General features: G+C 33.8%; 1 protein-coding gene across 4 annotated transcripts in view; it reads left to right on the forward strand.

The window, feature by feature from the left end:
* The window catches only part of FXR1 (fragile X mental retardation, autosomal homolog 1), a 67,889-nt gene that overhangs the window by 38,202 nt on the left and 13,572 nt on the right, over positions 1-16,115 (forward strand). For 2 of the 4 annotated variants that reach the window (XM_008588377.1, XM_008588379.1), the window contains exons 7-13: positions 869-985; positions 2,497-2,667; positions 4,359-4,437; positions 8,301-8,410; positions 13,281-13,367; positions 14,742-14,799; positions 14,887-14,949. In XM_008588377.1, coding sequence (XP_008586599.1) covers positions 869-985; positions 2,497-2,667; positions 4,359-4,437; positions 8,301-8,410; positions 13,281-13,367; positions 14,742-14,799; positions 14,887-14,949 — 685 coding nt within the window. Of the gene's footprint in view, positions 1-868; positions 986-2,496; positions 2,668-4,358; positions 4,438-8,300; positions 8,411-13,280; positions 13,368-14,741; positions 14,950-16,115 lie in introns of all 4 variants that reach the window. The other 2 variants (XM_008588376.1, XM_008588378.1) reach the window with 1 other exon arrangement.

A 16,115-nucleotide genomic window follows, 5' to 3' on the forward strand; every position in this document is an offset into this window, starting at 1 on the left:
AGTAGCTACTTAATGGGTAATTTTGCTGGCCCCTATGGGGATCAAATCCTGATTTTATTTATTTTTTGCTTTTAAGGTAAAGTTGGTGTCGAGTAAATTCGTTAATAGAGTGTGGAGAATTTTTTTTTTTTTTCAGTTACAGAATGTTAATTACTTTTTATCTCTTCTGGTATAAGGAGAAAAATAAAATTCTTTTTTTTTTTTTTTAAAGATGACTGGTAAGGGGATCTTAACCCTTGACTTGGTGTTGTCAGCATCATGCTCACCCAGTGAGCTAATGGGCCATCCCTATATGGGAACTGAACCCATGGCCTTGGTGTTATCCGCACCACACTCTCCTGAGTGAGCCACAGGCCAGCCCCAGAAAAATAAAGTTCTTAATATGATATATATTTTTTTTCCTTTTTGTCTTTTTTACTGACCGGTAACGGGATCGCAACCCGCCGTGTCGCTCCCGTACCGGGGACCGGCAATGGGTTCGCAACCCTCGGTGTTGTGCCCGCACCACGCTCAGCCAGTGAGCGGGAACCGGTCTCCACATGGGATTTGAACCCTCGGTGGGAGTGCTGCTGCGCTCCCAAGCGGCGCACTCTCCAGTGCGCCACCGGGCTGGCCCTTAATATGATATTTTTAACATAAATTTCTTAATGTGTGGGATGTTGGATTTTTCCCCCAACCAAAGGTATTCTGAATAGCAGATCTAAATGACACAGGAATTCAGAAAGGAAAGTAAGATTTTTCAGGGAGTGTGTTAGGTGAAGGGAGCAGTATAGTAGATGAGAATTAAGAAGGCATTGTGTAAAAGATTGTGTTTTTGTTAGCTTGGAAAATGATTAAACTTTTAAGTGATTACCTTGTTTGTTTTTAGTCTGCCAGTGAAGCAACTGTGAAGAGAGTAAATATTTTAAGTGACATGCATTTGCGAAGTATACGTACAAAGTTGATGCTTATGTCCAGAAATGAAGAGGCCACCAAGCATTTAGAAGTAAGTGTACCTATAAAAGGTCTGTTGTGTGTCCTATTTAGTTGTAAGTGTATTCTTCAGGTTCCCTGGCTCAAACTATTTGGTAGATAAGGCAACCTAGGACCTCCTTTGTAGCTAATATCTGAAGCCATCATGTCCTTTGAAGAATTGTTTTTCTGTTTGACTTTTATCAAACATAGCGTTTTGTTTGCTAAATGCCTGTTGACTTTTATGTAAGGACTTATGACATATGCAAAAGAGCCTAGAAACTTACGAGGGATACCCCATAAAATTGCTAGTATTTTACCCTGGATTTAACCTTTTTTTTCTTTTTTAACTGCTCAGTCACCTGTCAGTCGTGATGCTTCCATTAGTAACTAGTTCACTGTAACAACTCTTGTGTAAGAAGAGAGGAGGACTAGGATTGGGGCATCACATAGCTTGTAGTTCCCAAATATTAAGCCTATCATTGCTTCTCTGTCCTGTTTTCTCCTGTTCTTCACTGTCATGCTATTAGGATACTTGTTTTTTTCCTCATGTGGCCCCCTCCCCCCAAACTGAACACATGTGCTTGCACACACTGTCTTGACTTACGGTAAACATACCTCATATTCTCTTAGGACAAATTTGCTGGTGTCCTTATTAATTTAAAAATTCCAAACAAGGGATGTATGAATGAATTTTGAAATAAGAATCATCTGAATTGGAGAATTGCCTGTATCTGTAATCCTGGAAAATTGTTTTATAATACTGTTTTCTGTGACCATGATTAAATAGACTGATAAAACTTTTTTCTTTTTCTTTCATGACACCATATGAGTTTCCTTTATTTCTTGAGAGATTGACTTTTGGCCTTTTTTTACTTACTTAATTTAGTTTTTTAAAAACTAATCTTTAAAAATTTTAGTTTTTTACTTAATTTACAGTTTTTAAAAAAAATTGTAAAATACATACAAAATTTTCATCTTAACTATTTTTAAATGTGCAGTTCTGTAATGTCAGTTATATGAGGGTACTTCAAAAAGTTCATGGAAAGATTCACATTTTTTATTCTGTTTTTCTGCTAGCTTCTTGAAGTGCCCTGGTATTTACACTGTCGTTTAACCAATCTCCATAACTTTTCATCTTACAAAACTGAAACTCTGTACCCTTTTAAGTACCACTATACATGTTCTTCTCCCAGCCCGACAACCACCATTCTGCTTTGTTTCTATGAATTTTACTACTCTAGATGCCTCATATAAATGGAATCATACAGAATTAATCTTTTTTGTGACTAGCTTATTTCAGCATAATAATGCTCTCAAGGTTTATCCTTGTGTTCCATTCTTTTTAAGAATTTCCGAATTTCCTTTCTTTTTAAGGCTGAATGATAATGCATTGTATGTATATACCACATTTTGTTTATCCATTCATCAGTCAGTGGTCATTTGACTTGCTTCTACCTCTTACGGACTACTGTGAATAATCCTGCTATGAACATGGATGTAGAAAAAAACTTGTTTTTGATCTTTTATAATATCTCTTACTAGTGCACAAAACAACTTGCAGCAGCTTTTCATGAGGAGTTTATTGTGAGAGAAGATTTAATGGGCCTGGCAATAGGAACACATGGTAGTAACATACAGCAAGCTAGAAAGGTTCCTGGAGTTACCGCTATTGAGCTAGATGAAGATACTGGAACATTTAGAATCTATGGAGAGGTAAGCTGTTGTCTGTCTCTTACCTTGGCTGACTTAACTATAACATATTTTTTTTTTTTTTTTTTTTTGTCCTTTTTGAGACCGGCTGCACTGCACTCAGCCAGTGAGCGCTGTGAGCGCACCGGTCATCCCTATGTAGGATCTGAACCCGTGGTGGGAGCACTGCTGCGCTCCCAGCGCCGCACTCTCCCGAGTGTGCCATGGGCTCGGCCCATTAACTATAACATATTAACCATCTATTATTTGATCATATTTTATTTGGAATTTCAGTTTCCCAAGTGAAACATGTTTGAGGAGGAATTTATTCATTTAAAGTTAATCAGCCTAATAATCATTAGTTGTGAAGGTAGATTGAAGTTGATTTTGTATTGCAGCAATGAAAGATTTTACTGAGTAAAATGTAGTATTTTCAGAAGTTACTTAACTGCTTCTGAGCTTAATTTTATCCCCATTACAAGTAATTTATCCAAATATTTTTTGAGTGCGTAGTTTGTCTGGCAATGGTAGTAGTAAATAGCATGTAACAGGATAGCTTTTATAGAACTTGAATTTTGGTATTATTTTGTCACTGGTTAATTGTAACATTTGCGGGGATAGAAAGTTGGTAAGTTATTTTTAAAAATATATTATTTAGCCTTTTTATTGAGCCCATCAAATTAGAATAGATATTTTTTTGATTGATAATTCAAGTCTTGACTTTATTTTATATACAGCTCTTTTGAAAAGCTTGATTCATGTAAGTCTGACTAGAGTCTTCATTTTTATTTCTGAAACCTTTAAAAGTAGAAGTATAATAAAGTAGGAAGTCAGGTTTTGGAGCCATATAATCTTGGTCGTAATCCTGTCTCTACCACTTTGAGTGGACTTTTGGAGCAAGTTACTTATTTTCCCTGTGTGTCCTCGTGTAAAATAATAATAGTGCTTACCTTATAGTTCATGAGAACAGACTGTGTTTTTTTGAAGTATTATATATGGTGTATTATAGAGTGAGCACACAATAAATTTGAGCTATAAATTTGTTCTTATTAAAGAACATACGTTAAAAGTGAAAGGTAACTGTTACTGAGAACTATAAAACCCCTTTAGAGACTCACCCCCCCTCACCTTCTAGTAATTGAAAATTGAACCCATTAGAAATTATGAATTTTAATGATTTTTATCAGTAGATACTTTTTAAAAGTGCATCTCTGCAAAAACAGCTTTTTAAATCATTTCCAACATTAAGAATAAATAAACAGAGCAGACAGTTTAGACAGTTTGAATAATTTGTGTTTTTAACATTCACCTTGAGATATATAACATGGGAGTAGGGACCGGTATATTTAGGATTGTTTTAGAGTTTGTCTACTCAGTAGCTGTGTAACGTAAGTAATTTAAACTCTGTTACTAATTTTTTCAGTACTTTAAAAGGGACCTTAGAGATGTCTAATAACATTTTTTGGTTTTGAAAGTACTGACAGTTTTTTTTGAGCCTTTTAATGATTAATTGCTCATTACTTTGGTTTTTTTTTTTTGTTTTTTAAGTACTTCATGACTGACTTCAACTTGAAATGTCTCTCCAGTGGGCTGAACAGAATCTTTTAGTAGAGCATAATAATTCAGAATTTTCTCTTGTGTTTTTGTTTTGGATTGTAGATTGCTTTGGGATTGAAACTATTTCATGTCTCTTTCCCCCCCTCCTCCCCCTTCAGAGTGCTGATGCTGTGAAAAAGGCTAGAGGTTTCTTGGAATTTGTGGAGGATTTTATTCAGGTTCCTAGGAATCTCGTTGGTAAGTACTTCTACTAAATGTTAATAAATTAAACATTAGTTATGTATAGTGACTTAATTGATAAGTAGTCTTGTAGTCATAGTCTGATACCTTAGTCTACTTAGTTTTATGGCATATTTAGATAGTAGTACTTTTACCTTTTTTTTTTTTTTTGGTGATAACATTGTATGTGACTTATACCTTGTTATTGTCTGTCATATATTAAAAAGTAAAGATTTTTCTTTCTTCTGTACAGGGTGATCCACTAATAAGACCCATGATTTTTATAAATTTGTCATTACAGTCTTTCTTAAGCCTTCTCATCCCTCCGGCTCTTTTCTGTTATTCTCATTTCCTTAATGTCTTTTTACATTCATATATCCATCAAAATTGTGACATACTTTTTGAGAAGGTGTTTGTGATAATTTTTTTCTTTTGTTTAGTGCAGAAGAAAAAGTAACTGGACTAACAATAGGGTAATAAACTTCTACACAGTAGGCCCTGAATAAATAATAATTGGTTGTTGCAAAGGCATAGAATAAGGTAAGAAGTTGTGGGCAGTACAGAAGGATGGTGATGATGATATGAGGGGAGGAGGTTTCACTCTTAAGTGTTCAACACCATTAATAAAAACTGTTGCACCCATGTAATAAGTGACAAAAAATTTGAGTTTGAAATTATGGTTAAACCAACATTATAGCTTGGGGTTAGTTAATTTGTAGCTCTGTTACTAATACATCCCACTTCTGTGTTGTCTGTGTTTTTAAGTGCTATTTGAGGTGAATGGGAAAACTTTAGTTATGTGTTAAGTACTCAGTGACTATTATAAACATTTAGTATAAAAAGAAGCCTCAACATAATGTAATCAAGTTTACTAGGAGGGGGTAAATTTTTTTCCCTATTGTGTCTCCTTAATTTTTTTGACCCTAAGGAAATAGTTTCAGCCCCTTGGGCTCCATTTTTAAAATAAGGCCTGTTCTGCCTTTAGGAGATGATTTCTAAGCTATAGGTATTTCATTTATCAAATCTTATAAAACAACATTAATAAAAAATTGTATTTAAAAAAAATTTTTTTTTTGGTGGCTGGCTGGTATAGATATTGAGCCCTGGACCATGGTGTGGTCAACACTGCACTCTAACCAACTAAGCTAAATGAGCTAACTGGCCAGCCTTGAAAATTTAAAAACTCTGCCGTTCTAAAAAGATTTTTGTTTTGGCGGATAATACATAGTGTACTCAGAAAAAGTTTACAACATAAGAATTTGCTTCTTGGAACTCACTATCAGTAGTTACATAAAAAGCTTTTAAATTCTGCCCAAACATTTGGATATGTGTGACATAGTGCCAATTATGTAAGTTCAGCTTTATCAGTTCTTGGTATACTACTGTTGATTGTAGACTAAGCTGCTGGAGAGATGAGTTGAGATGTTAAAATTAAATATAAGCTTGAAGAATTTTGTGTAATTTTTATAAACATTGTTAGGATACAGAAATGTTAATCAAATTTTTATCATCAATGAAATCACCCTTGACAAGAAAGCCGATTTTGAAAATGATCACCTTTTTAGTTTATTTAAATCATACTCAGTTATTGACATCTGTCAGTAATAACATTGTAGTAGCTACTCTTACATAACATAATTTAACTTTACTAAGGTTTTCTCACTTGTAAAAATGATTTGGTGGTGAGTTTGTCAAAAGAAACCAAGTTTCTTTCCAACCTAACAATTTTATAGACGATAGCCTTGGTTTTACAGAATTGGTGGGTAGTGTTAATTGTAAGTAAAAATTGCTGATATTTCAGAAAATAAGGAAATTGGATATATTTGTAGTTCTCTGATTTTTCCCTTTATTCATTTATCAGTGCAATAATGTGAATACCCATTATGTCTCTTTTCCTCTGTTCCGACTTGGTGGGATTTGGTGATGTGGGATGTCTGTGTGCTCTTAAGAAATATACATTAGCAGCAACTATTATCCGTTGGTGCAATACTCAAGAATAGTGTAAAAATTTTTCTTGGTTATCACGTATAATAATACTGTATTTCCCTCCAAAATGTTTTATGGGTGAAGTAGTCTTTTGAAAAGTAGTGCATTCTTAGTCCAAGTGAAAGAAAAAGAGGATTGAGGAGTAAAAGGGAATGAGGATCACATGGTGGGTAAGTTCCAGAGAGGATTCCCTTACACATTCAGGTTCCACGAGTTCTAGAACTTGATTATTCCCACACTTCCCAAATCAAAGGAAAAAATATTAAGTGAACATTGATTTGAAAGTGGACCAAAACCTTTCAACTCCTAAAAGGTTCCTTAATCACTTTTCTACTCTGTCTCTTCAACAGTTATACTTAGTGCTCAATTTATACTACAGGTCTGCTTCAATTTGTCAATGTGCTCTGCAATTTAAACTGTGGAAATGATCAATTAAATATTGATGGTCTCTGGTGGGACTAAATAAAACTTGCAGGTAGGTTCCTGCCAAGGACCCCAAGAGGGTGATTAATGTTCAGTCGCCACTGGTAGTTCACAAGAAGGAGGTGGTAAAGATTTAGGGGGGAGGTATTTTGATATATCAACCTGGTTTTTGTTTTTGGAAAAGGCATTTGCTTATTTTTAATCAGGGTCAAGGGTGGAGTTGCTGCCTGAGCTTCACTGTGTTAGCAGTGAAGGTTGCTTTTATGTGTGGCTGCTAGGGCTGCTCAGAGAAGACATATATCATGTGAATTCCCTGTTCTACTGTTTTTTTTTCTTCCTTTTTTCCTTTTTACCTGTTCAATTGCTGCTGCTTTTATATTTAGAGTTATTAATGGGGAAGGAGGTTTGAGATTAGGAATATAAGAGTAGGAAAATCTCATTATAGTGCTTTTGCAGTATTGGACCAGGTTACTTTTGCCATTATTCTCTTAATCATCCTTTAATGGAAACTTTTTCATGCATGCAATAGGAAAAACTTTTTAACCCCTTTCAACCAAAATTAATACAGGCTTTTGTGAAAATGATTTAGTAAGAAAATTAATTGGGGATATGGACTTGATAACAAATACAGTGTTGCTGTTCACTTTATAACTTTATACATCTGTTCTATATAGTGAAGGTTACCTGAGTATTTACTGCTGTTACTGGTTGACACTAACGAGTGTTACTTTGTTGTTTTATGTGAGTGCCTGTTAATCTTTACAACTAGTGTCTGGGGGAAGAGAGTTTTCATGCCTCCCTTTTAGTTTCTCTTTTGCTTACTGTATACTCAGTAAACTGCTGTTGGACAGACTTACGAGTTAGTTTGGAGAAGGTAAATAATTTAAATTTTATGTCATGTAGCACGACAATATTGTACACATGTTGTATGTACTTGTACATAGCTGCGAAGTACTTTAAAAACTTATTGGTGTAAAATGTAATAAATATAAGCATTTTACTGAAGAGAATATTTATTCTAACGTTACCTTCAAGTCACAGATATCTTTTGGACAAACAAACTTGAAAATAAAAGCATGATTGAATTTGTTTGTGAATATCATGTGTAATACACACAAATTTATAGGATTCATGCCAAACTAAAATAGGCTTCTTTTTGTAAAGTTGGATATTTTAAAAATATGAAAATGATATAGGACATACTGAAAAATTTTTAAACTTTGAAAATTTCTTACATGTGAGCAGCATTGTCAATCTCAGTTAGTACCTTTAGGTATACTGAAGAGGAGTAAGTTTTATAGTAAGGATAAAATTCCTATGTAGTATTTAGGGTGAGTTAATTGAAAGTAAAAAGATGGAGCTTTGCTTGGTGGTTATAATTTGATAGGAAGCCATAAATTATTTGGCTGGTATTGAAAGGGTAGCCGAGTTGGTTTTTAACTTATCATTATATTTGTTTTCTCTTACTAAAGGAAAAGTGATTGGAAAAAACGGCAAAGTTATTCAAGAGATAGTGGACAAATCTGGTGTGGTCCGGGTGAGAATTGAAGGAGACAATGAAAATAAACTACCTAGAGAAGATGTAAGTATTTAAAATGTCGTTTATTTGCCTTTTTTTAAAAAAATGTTTTCTTGGCCAACAATATATTATTTTATATTTCATTTTGGAATCAGTTATATCTGTTGAGCTACTTAACACTCTAATATGGTGGGTTTTTCTTTCTTGTTTTTAGGAATACTTTTCCTTATAAAATTGGCTCACACATTTAGAAAACAAATAGTCTTTTATTTGTAAGCCTTGGGTTCTTAGTTTGTCCATCTTTCCGTAAAAAAGCTCTCTTTATATAAAGATTTTGATTTGTTAATATCAGCAGTTCTTTTTTAAACTTAAAGTGTAAAGCTATCTTTCTTGTTTTTAGGAATACTTTTCCTTATAAAATTGGCTCACACATTTAGAAAACAAATTGTCTTTTATTTGTAAGCCTTGTGTTCTTAGTTTGTCCATCTTTTCGTAAAAAAGCTCTCTTTATATAAAGATTTTGATTTGTTAATATCAGCAGTTCTTTTTTAAACTTAAAGTGTAAAGCTATAGAATTTGATACTTTCAACAAAAGTCTGTTATAAAGGAATTCTTGCTCACATTCTCTTGACCTTTCTGTAGACTCCGAAAGCATTGACCATTTCTTAATTGAAATTCCTTAAAGCTTTTATGTTGCTATTAATTCTGATCCCAACTTCCTGAAATTTCTTTTTCAATCTTTTTATTCTCTCATGTTGATATTTTGCTTTACAATTCTGTTCTTTACTCCTGGTACATTACTTTAAGGATCTCTGTCACATTTGTGGCTTCAGTGGTCATCTCTGTACAACTTAAGCTTTGTAAGCTGGATTATAAGGCAAAGATTTTTCCCAAAATTATCTCCTAGAAAACAGTGCACTCACATTCTTGAGTTTTGCACACCAGAATACTATTTGGGGTAGTTTAACCTCTTGGGTAGAATCAGTCTTTTAAAAAAGAGAGAATGCTGTAGATATTTAGCCCCAATAAGTATCCTAACACCAAGTATTGGTGTAAAGGTGTAATTGGTGTAAAGATGCCCATTTAAAGATAACTGCTTCCTTTATTCCTTTTAAGTTAGAATGTAGAGGTGAATATGCACTTAAAAATGAATGAGGAAAAACAAATGTCCAAGTATTGTATAACTGGTTACTACTTGTGGCTGGGAATGCTGTTTTCAGTGATTTCATCCTACACTGCTTTAAAAAGTTAAAAATCTCACATAACTTTTACTTATTCTTTATAAGCGCACCCTCCCTCCCACTTTGCATGATTTTAAGAGGCTTTCAGGTAAGGATTAAAATTGAAAGTGCCGTACTATTATAATTGGCACATTTTCCCTTTATACTTCAGATGTAAAACAGTGGTGATCCATGTGACATGGAACTATTGCTTAAAAATTGGTCTGAAGATCATGACGTTTACTGTCCAGGGCCAGTAAATGATCCAACTATAAATTTTTAAGCTTGATTTAATATCTAGTCTTCACTTAGCTGCTTAGCCCCAGTTGCTTTCCAATATTTATCATTTTGTTGTAAGCTTATTCTTCTAGGTTATCCTTCATAAATAAGAGCTTATTGTATTTTCCTGTGTTTGTAGTTTTAGCCACTGTTACTGCTGTTTCTATGCCAGGCTTAAGAAATGAAAGAGCTTACAGAGGCCAAGTTGTTAATGTAAATAAATAAGCACATTGAAATGTGTAAGATAGGAAGGGGGAGGGGAAAGTGTCCTTCTATAAGAGAAGCAGATGCTGCTCAGCTCTAGTGTGATTGCCACATGGGAACGCATGCTTTATGTGTTGCTATAATTCCAACATCTTTAAGAGGAGGAAACCTGTAACATAAAATTTTCTAGTTTTCAAAACAGTGCGTGCTAGAACAAATCTGAGGGTTGGTACTGGCTTATTGGGGGGGTCACCATTTCACAACTTTAGCTGTCTTAAACTGGAGACTCAGTTTATAATGTGCTTACTCTGAAGCCCTTGGTGACCCACCCCTAACCTAAGATGACTTTTCCCACCTGTTTACTATAGCAATTATTGTCTGTATAATTTGGTGTTTGATTTTTTTTTTTTTCAATCTTATGTTTTCTGGTTTATCTCCAAACCAGATTAGAAGTCAAATCTGAATTGTCATTCTTTATACTCCCCTAGGACTATGAACGTAAAAAGTGGGTACTTGATAAGCATTTTAAATCAGTTAATTGAGTGTATTTTTGTAAAAGAGGAGCAGAGAAAGATATATTGTTAACAATAAATGTGTGTCTGTGTCCTGTTCATGTCTCTCCTTCCCATTCTGTCTTGTCTAATAGATTTTATAGACTGTCAGGTTGTCTTTTTATGTCTTTGCTTTGCTGTTGAAAATAATGCTACAGTGACTATCCCTTGTGACTTTTTGCCAGGTATAACTGAAGAATAAATTCCTGGTGGAGGATTTTTTAGATCAAAGGGTATTTGGGCTTTAAAAGATGTTTTTAATTATTTTCTCACACATCTCTTTCACTAGTTTAGGAAGTGTGTCTATTTTCCACATATTTGCCAATACTGAGCTTTATTAAACTTTAATTAGTGCTATTGCAGAAGGTGTATGTTATCTTTCCATAGGCTTAAAAGACATTTTTATTTTTCTGTGAACCACTGTTGTTCTTCACAGTATTTTTGTGTTTTTTATTAGTGGGTTATAAGAACATTTTGCATTTTAAGGAGCTAGTCCTTTGCCTTTTCATATATGTAGCAAATATTCTATGGCCTTTTTCCCCCCCGTTTTTTATGTTGTTGGAGTTTTATGGACTTTTGCTTTGGGACTCTGGATTCTGTGCTGTCCTTGGCAAGATCATTCAGAAATCTTTGTTCTCCAGGTTTTTTTTTTTTTTAAACGTGAATTTTTTTTTCTCCAGTTGGAATTTATTTGGTATAAGGTATCAGGAACAGGGATCCAATATTCCATAAAGTATGTGCTTCTAAGGATTCCTTTTACCTCTCCTTTTCTTTGGAAATAACTATTGATCACCGTCTCCCATTCAAGGTCAAGGCACTGCATTTCTCTTATTCCTTACAGATCATCTATTTGGAATGACTTTATCTTCATTTTCTACCTAGTAAAAATTCTATTCGTTTTTAACATCTGCTTTATTTTTATTTTTTGTTTTTTTTTTAACATCTGCTTTAAATAATAATATTCTTATTTATTCCCTAACTTTCCACTCCTGGAGTGACATAATTCACATTCTAATAGTCTTATATTTTGGTCATATCACTAATGCTATGCAATGAGTTTATTACAGGAATGTTAAGTATTATTTTCTGAAATTTTGATTGCTTCTAGACCAGGGACTTTTATTTATCCTTATACCTTAGCATGGATCCTGGCAGTTAACAAGTAGATGTTATTTGGCATTAGGAAATTAGATATGAAATTGGTTGGCTCACTAGCCAATTTCATGACTATGGGCAAATTATTTATTTTGTTTTTTCAACTTTAATTTTTTTTTTGTCCTTTTTGAGATTGGCCGCCCCGCGCTCAGCCAGTGAGCGCTGTGAGTGCACCGGTCATCCCTATATAGGATCCAAACCCGCGGCAGGAGCGCTGCTGCACTCCCAGTGCTGCACTCTCCCGAGTGCGCCACGGGCTTGGCCCAATATTTCTTATTTTTTAATGAACATGAAAATAAGATATAGAATGCATAATATAGTCCCAGAAACATGGTATATGCCTAAAATTTTTAGATTCTTTCTTCCTGCTCTTCTCTTTGCTCACTTTTAATGCCTCTTATCTGCTTGTGAATTCCTGAAGATAGTGTCAAGACTTTTTCTCTCCCGAATTTTAAATTAGATTTCCTTGTTTCATACTTTCATAGTTGAAATTACTTCTTCACAGTCACCACAGCTCTTTGTAAGTTTCCTGATAGCTGTGTTCTGTGCTATATCCCTAGCACTTCCCTAGTCCTTTTCTACTTTTTAGTCAACCATATTTAAGTCACCAATTATAATTTTTTAAAAATGATTTGAAAATCAGCTATAGAGTGGATTCATATATAGAACCAAAAGTTCTTAAGCTACACTTAGTTCTAACTTTAGAACCAATTCTTAAGCCAATCTGTTTAAGTAACTGTTAGAAACTATTTTGTAAAATGAAGAAAATGAAGGGGAGACATTGAAACTAGGAGAGTTTATTTAGGCTTTTCTCCATTAGGAAGCTGGAAGTGTGTTTCTTTAACGAAGAAAAATCCTCATTAAGCCATCTTAATTTCTCTTCCCTCCCACTTTTTAAAACCTTCCTATTCTGAAATTCAACAAAGTAAACCAAGTCTGGGTTACTCCTTTGATTTACTTTAGTACGTGTGACTAAGTATTTGCTCTTATCAGTGATTCCTTTATTTTACGTTGTATAAATATTTATGCTCTGTAGATGATACTTCTCTTAATGATCAGGAAGTACCCACTGCAGTACACAGACACTCAAGATTTTGTTATCTGAACACATGTTATAGGAGAACATGGCTTATGTGCTTAATTTTGTTTTTAAAGGTGATAACATTTAGTCTGAACTCATGGCCAATCTGAAGGAAAATTATTTTAATTTTAAAAGTTGTTTATATACTTGGAAAATTTGAGTTAGAAATCAGAAAACCTGATGTAAACTGATTTTTAAAAAATGACCTCAACTATTTACCACACTTAAACACTCATTGTAGTGCAAATATGAAATGTTACTGAAAATATAGGTATTTTAAATTATATTTATTTTAGCAGTTGTTTAAAATCTTGAAGTTTAGTAGATACAAATTGCTATGTGTTTTAGAAAAGCTTTCCAAATTATATGTTGGTATGCCAAATTCAGGCTAGGACTTTGTTAAAATAGTAAATACTGAAGCCATTGTGTTTTTTTTTTCACAGGGGATGGTTCCATTTGTGTTTGTTGGCACTAAAGAAAGCATTGGAAATGTGCAAGTTCTTCTGGAGTATCATATTGCTTATCTAAAGGTTCGTATACTGTTCATGTTAAATTTTCATGTCATTGCTGATACATTTACTTCATAAATGTACATTTACTACAAACAAATACTAGGGTACTTCAAAAAGTTTTGGGAAAAATGGAATTAAAAGATAATATGAATCTTTCCATGAACTTTTTGAAGACCCCTATTATAAAATGTCTTACTCATTAAACATTTAATATTTGCAGTAGATTTCAAACTTATAAGTATTTTTGTTTATTTAGCTTTAGATTTACCATTTTTCTGTAAGAAAATTTAAAAATAAAAGTCATTTGCCATAATGAAATGATTGGCCATGCACATTGTTTCTCTTCTTACCCCTCTGAGTTTATGTTTATTTTCTTATGTTTAAGAAATGGTCACTCTTTTGTTCATTTGCATGTTCTGTAGTAGAGCTATTTTGTTATCACTTTCTTACTTTATATACAAATAGGGTACAGAACCAAGAGTAATGTTGGGCTTCCTTGATAATTTTGGTATTATCTGAATCAGTGGCACTACCCCCATAAACATCATTTGATAGTTCTTAAGCATTGTTACCAAAATAGCATATTTGAGTCGATACATAAAGAGCAAGGGTTTTAGAAAAATAAATGCCTCATAAATTATTAAACATTATCATTGTTATTTTCTGCTCTTTTCCATTTATTCATGTGTGTTTCTCTTGTTTAGAGTAGTATCCTCAATTGCTCTCTTCCTCTAGTATGATTTTCTTCCTGTGTCTTGTATCATTGCTACTGTGTTAATATTTTGAAAATTCATCTTTAAGTCTCAATTCAGACTGGCATTTAAAGCTGATGCTTTATCTTCTGGTACTCTACTACCTTTTAGCCAAGAGCTTTCTGTACACACCTTATCTTCACGTCCTTAGTTCCTGAATCATGAAGTCTACCAGGCCATCTGGGTTACAACTCAGTTGTACTACTTTGATAGGACAATAACTTGTTAATAGTACCTTTCGTAGATGGTCCCTATACCTTATTTAGCAGAGTTTTAACTCCTTGAGGGCACAATCTGGTAAAATTGCTTAATTACTAGCTGTTTAATAAATAAGTTATTTTTAAGCTGTCTATTAAACCTCCCCTTGAAGGAGGAAGAGTCCATGTCTTCTTTTATATTGTATGTCTATAGTAGCATGATTGGTGCACACTAAAGCATTCAGTAAATATTTGTTGAACTCAATCAGTGAAAGACCTTGTAAGTTGTGTTTACTAGGAACACAATACTGCTTTACCAAATAATTGCCCAAGGTCACAGCTTCTTTCATTGATAGGGAGTACAGCTCTAGCTCTGGGCTTTAAAAAGACAAAATGTCATATATTCATATAAGATGACTTACCCTTTTTTGCTTTGATTGTAGGAAGTAGAACAGCTAAGAATGGAACGCCTACAGATTGATGAACAGCTACGACAGATTGGTATGGGTTTCAGACCTTCTTCCATCAGAGGGCCTGAAAAAGAGAAAGGATATGCCACTGATGAAAGTACCGTCTCTTCTGTACAAGGTTCTAGGTCTTATAGTGGAAGAGGCAGAGGTCGTCGGGGCCCTAATTACACCTCCGGTTATGGTAAAAAAAAAATTTTTTTTTTTAATTGTGGTAGTGGTAGTTCTAGCTTAGGTGCTCCACCAATACATTTTGCTTATAATTAGTTAGATCATCACTCTTATCTTTCTTTGAGGGTAGAAGGTAGTTCTGAGGTACATGTCTTAATAGTAGTGATGGCATACTTTATATTAATGATAGTAAAAGGTATATGATTTCCAAGCAGTTAAGTAATGAAATGGAGCATGTTTTGAGGTTGGTAGTTTATAATCATGTTTATTCTAAATATTTATAATGAATATATATAAAACTTGGTTTCCAAATATTTCCCTAGTACAATTTTATACATTTCCCAATAAAAACCTATAATGATGGTGATACCGTCAGGAATCATCTTTTGTCTCACCTCTAAGAAAAGTAAAAATGAGGGGAACAAATTCCAGTCACTGTGCTAAGATTGCATGTAGCAATCTTTAAAACATACTTTAAAACATACTTTATTGCCTCATTTGGCAGACTTAAAAATATTAACATTTCACATCTGTAATTATTTTGTGTAATAACAGTGTTTCACTAAAACGAGGGCTTTAAAAGCCAGAACCTAATTAACATTTTATAAATGAACCTTTTTCTAAAATGTGTTTCGCTGTGAGGATGGGGCCTAACTCAGGTAGGAAGGGACCAGTGGAATGGTGGTAATCAACAATTCTCTAATCCTAAATTCTTATTCTTCTTCAGCTTTGGAGTTGTTCCAATTTTCTACATTTGGACTTGGATCTTGGCAGTGACCTGTTCCATCTCCCCACCCCCCTTATTATTTTTCTTTTCTTTCCTCTTTCCTTCTCTCTTTTCTACTCCCATGTGCTCATCCTGTTTTGGAAAAATAATTTATAAACCTTTCCCAAAGTACAAGGCATTTAAGGGAAATAGAAATAAATGCAAGTCTCCAGTATGCAGATTCCAGATCCAAATTTTATGTTTGATAGAATAATTGTCTAATGATGGCAAACTATTGTATTCCTGATAATATATTTAATTTAATACAACAGACAACTGGTAATTAAACTGGTGACCGCCACCTATTTGACTGTGCTTTTCAGAGCAAGGTGTTCTTTGTTTTCTTTAAGTTTTTTTTTTTTTTTTTGTCTTTTGTCTTTTTTCCGTGTCCGGCAACGGATCGCGACCCTCAT

The sequence above is a fragment of the Galeopterus variegatus genome, unplaced genomic scaffold (genome assembly GCF_000696425.1).
Source record: "Galeopterus variegatus unplaced genomic scaffold, G_variegatus-3.0.2 Scaffold4797, whole genome shotgun sequence".
NCBI classification, from domain to species: Eukaryota; Metazoa; Chordata; class Mammalia; order Dermoptera; family Cynocephalidae; genus Galeopterus; species Galeopterus variegatus.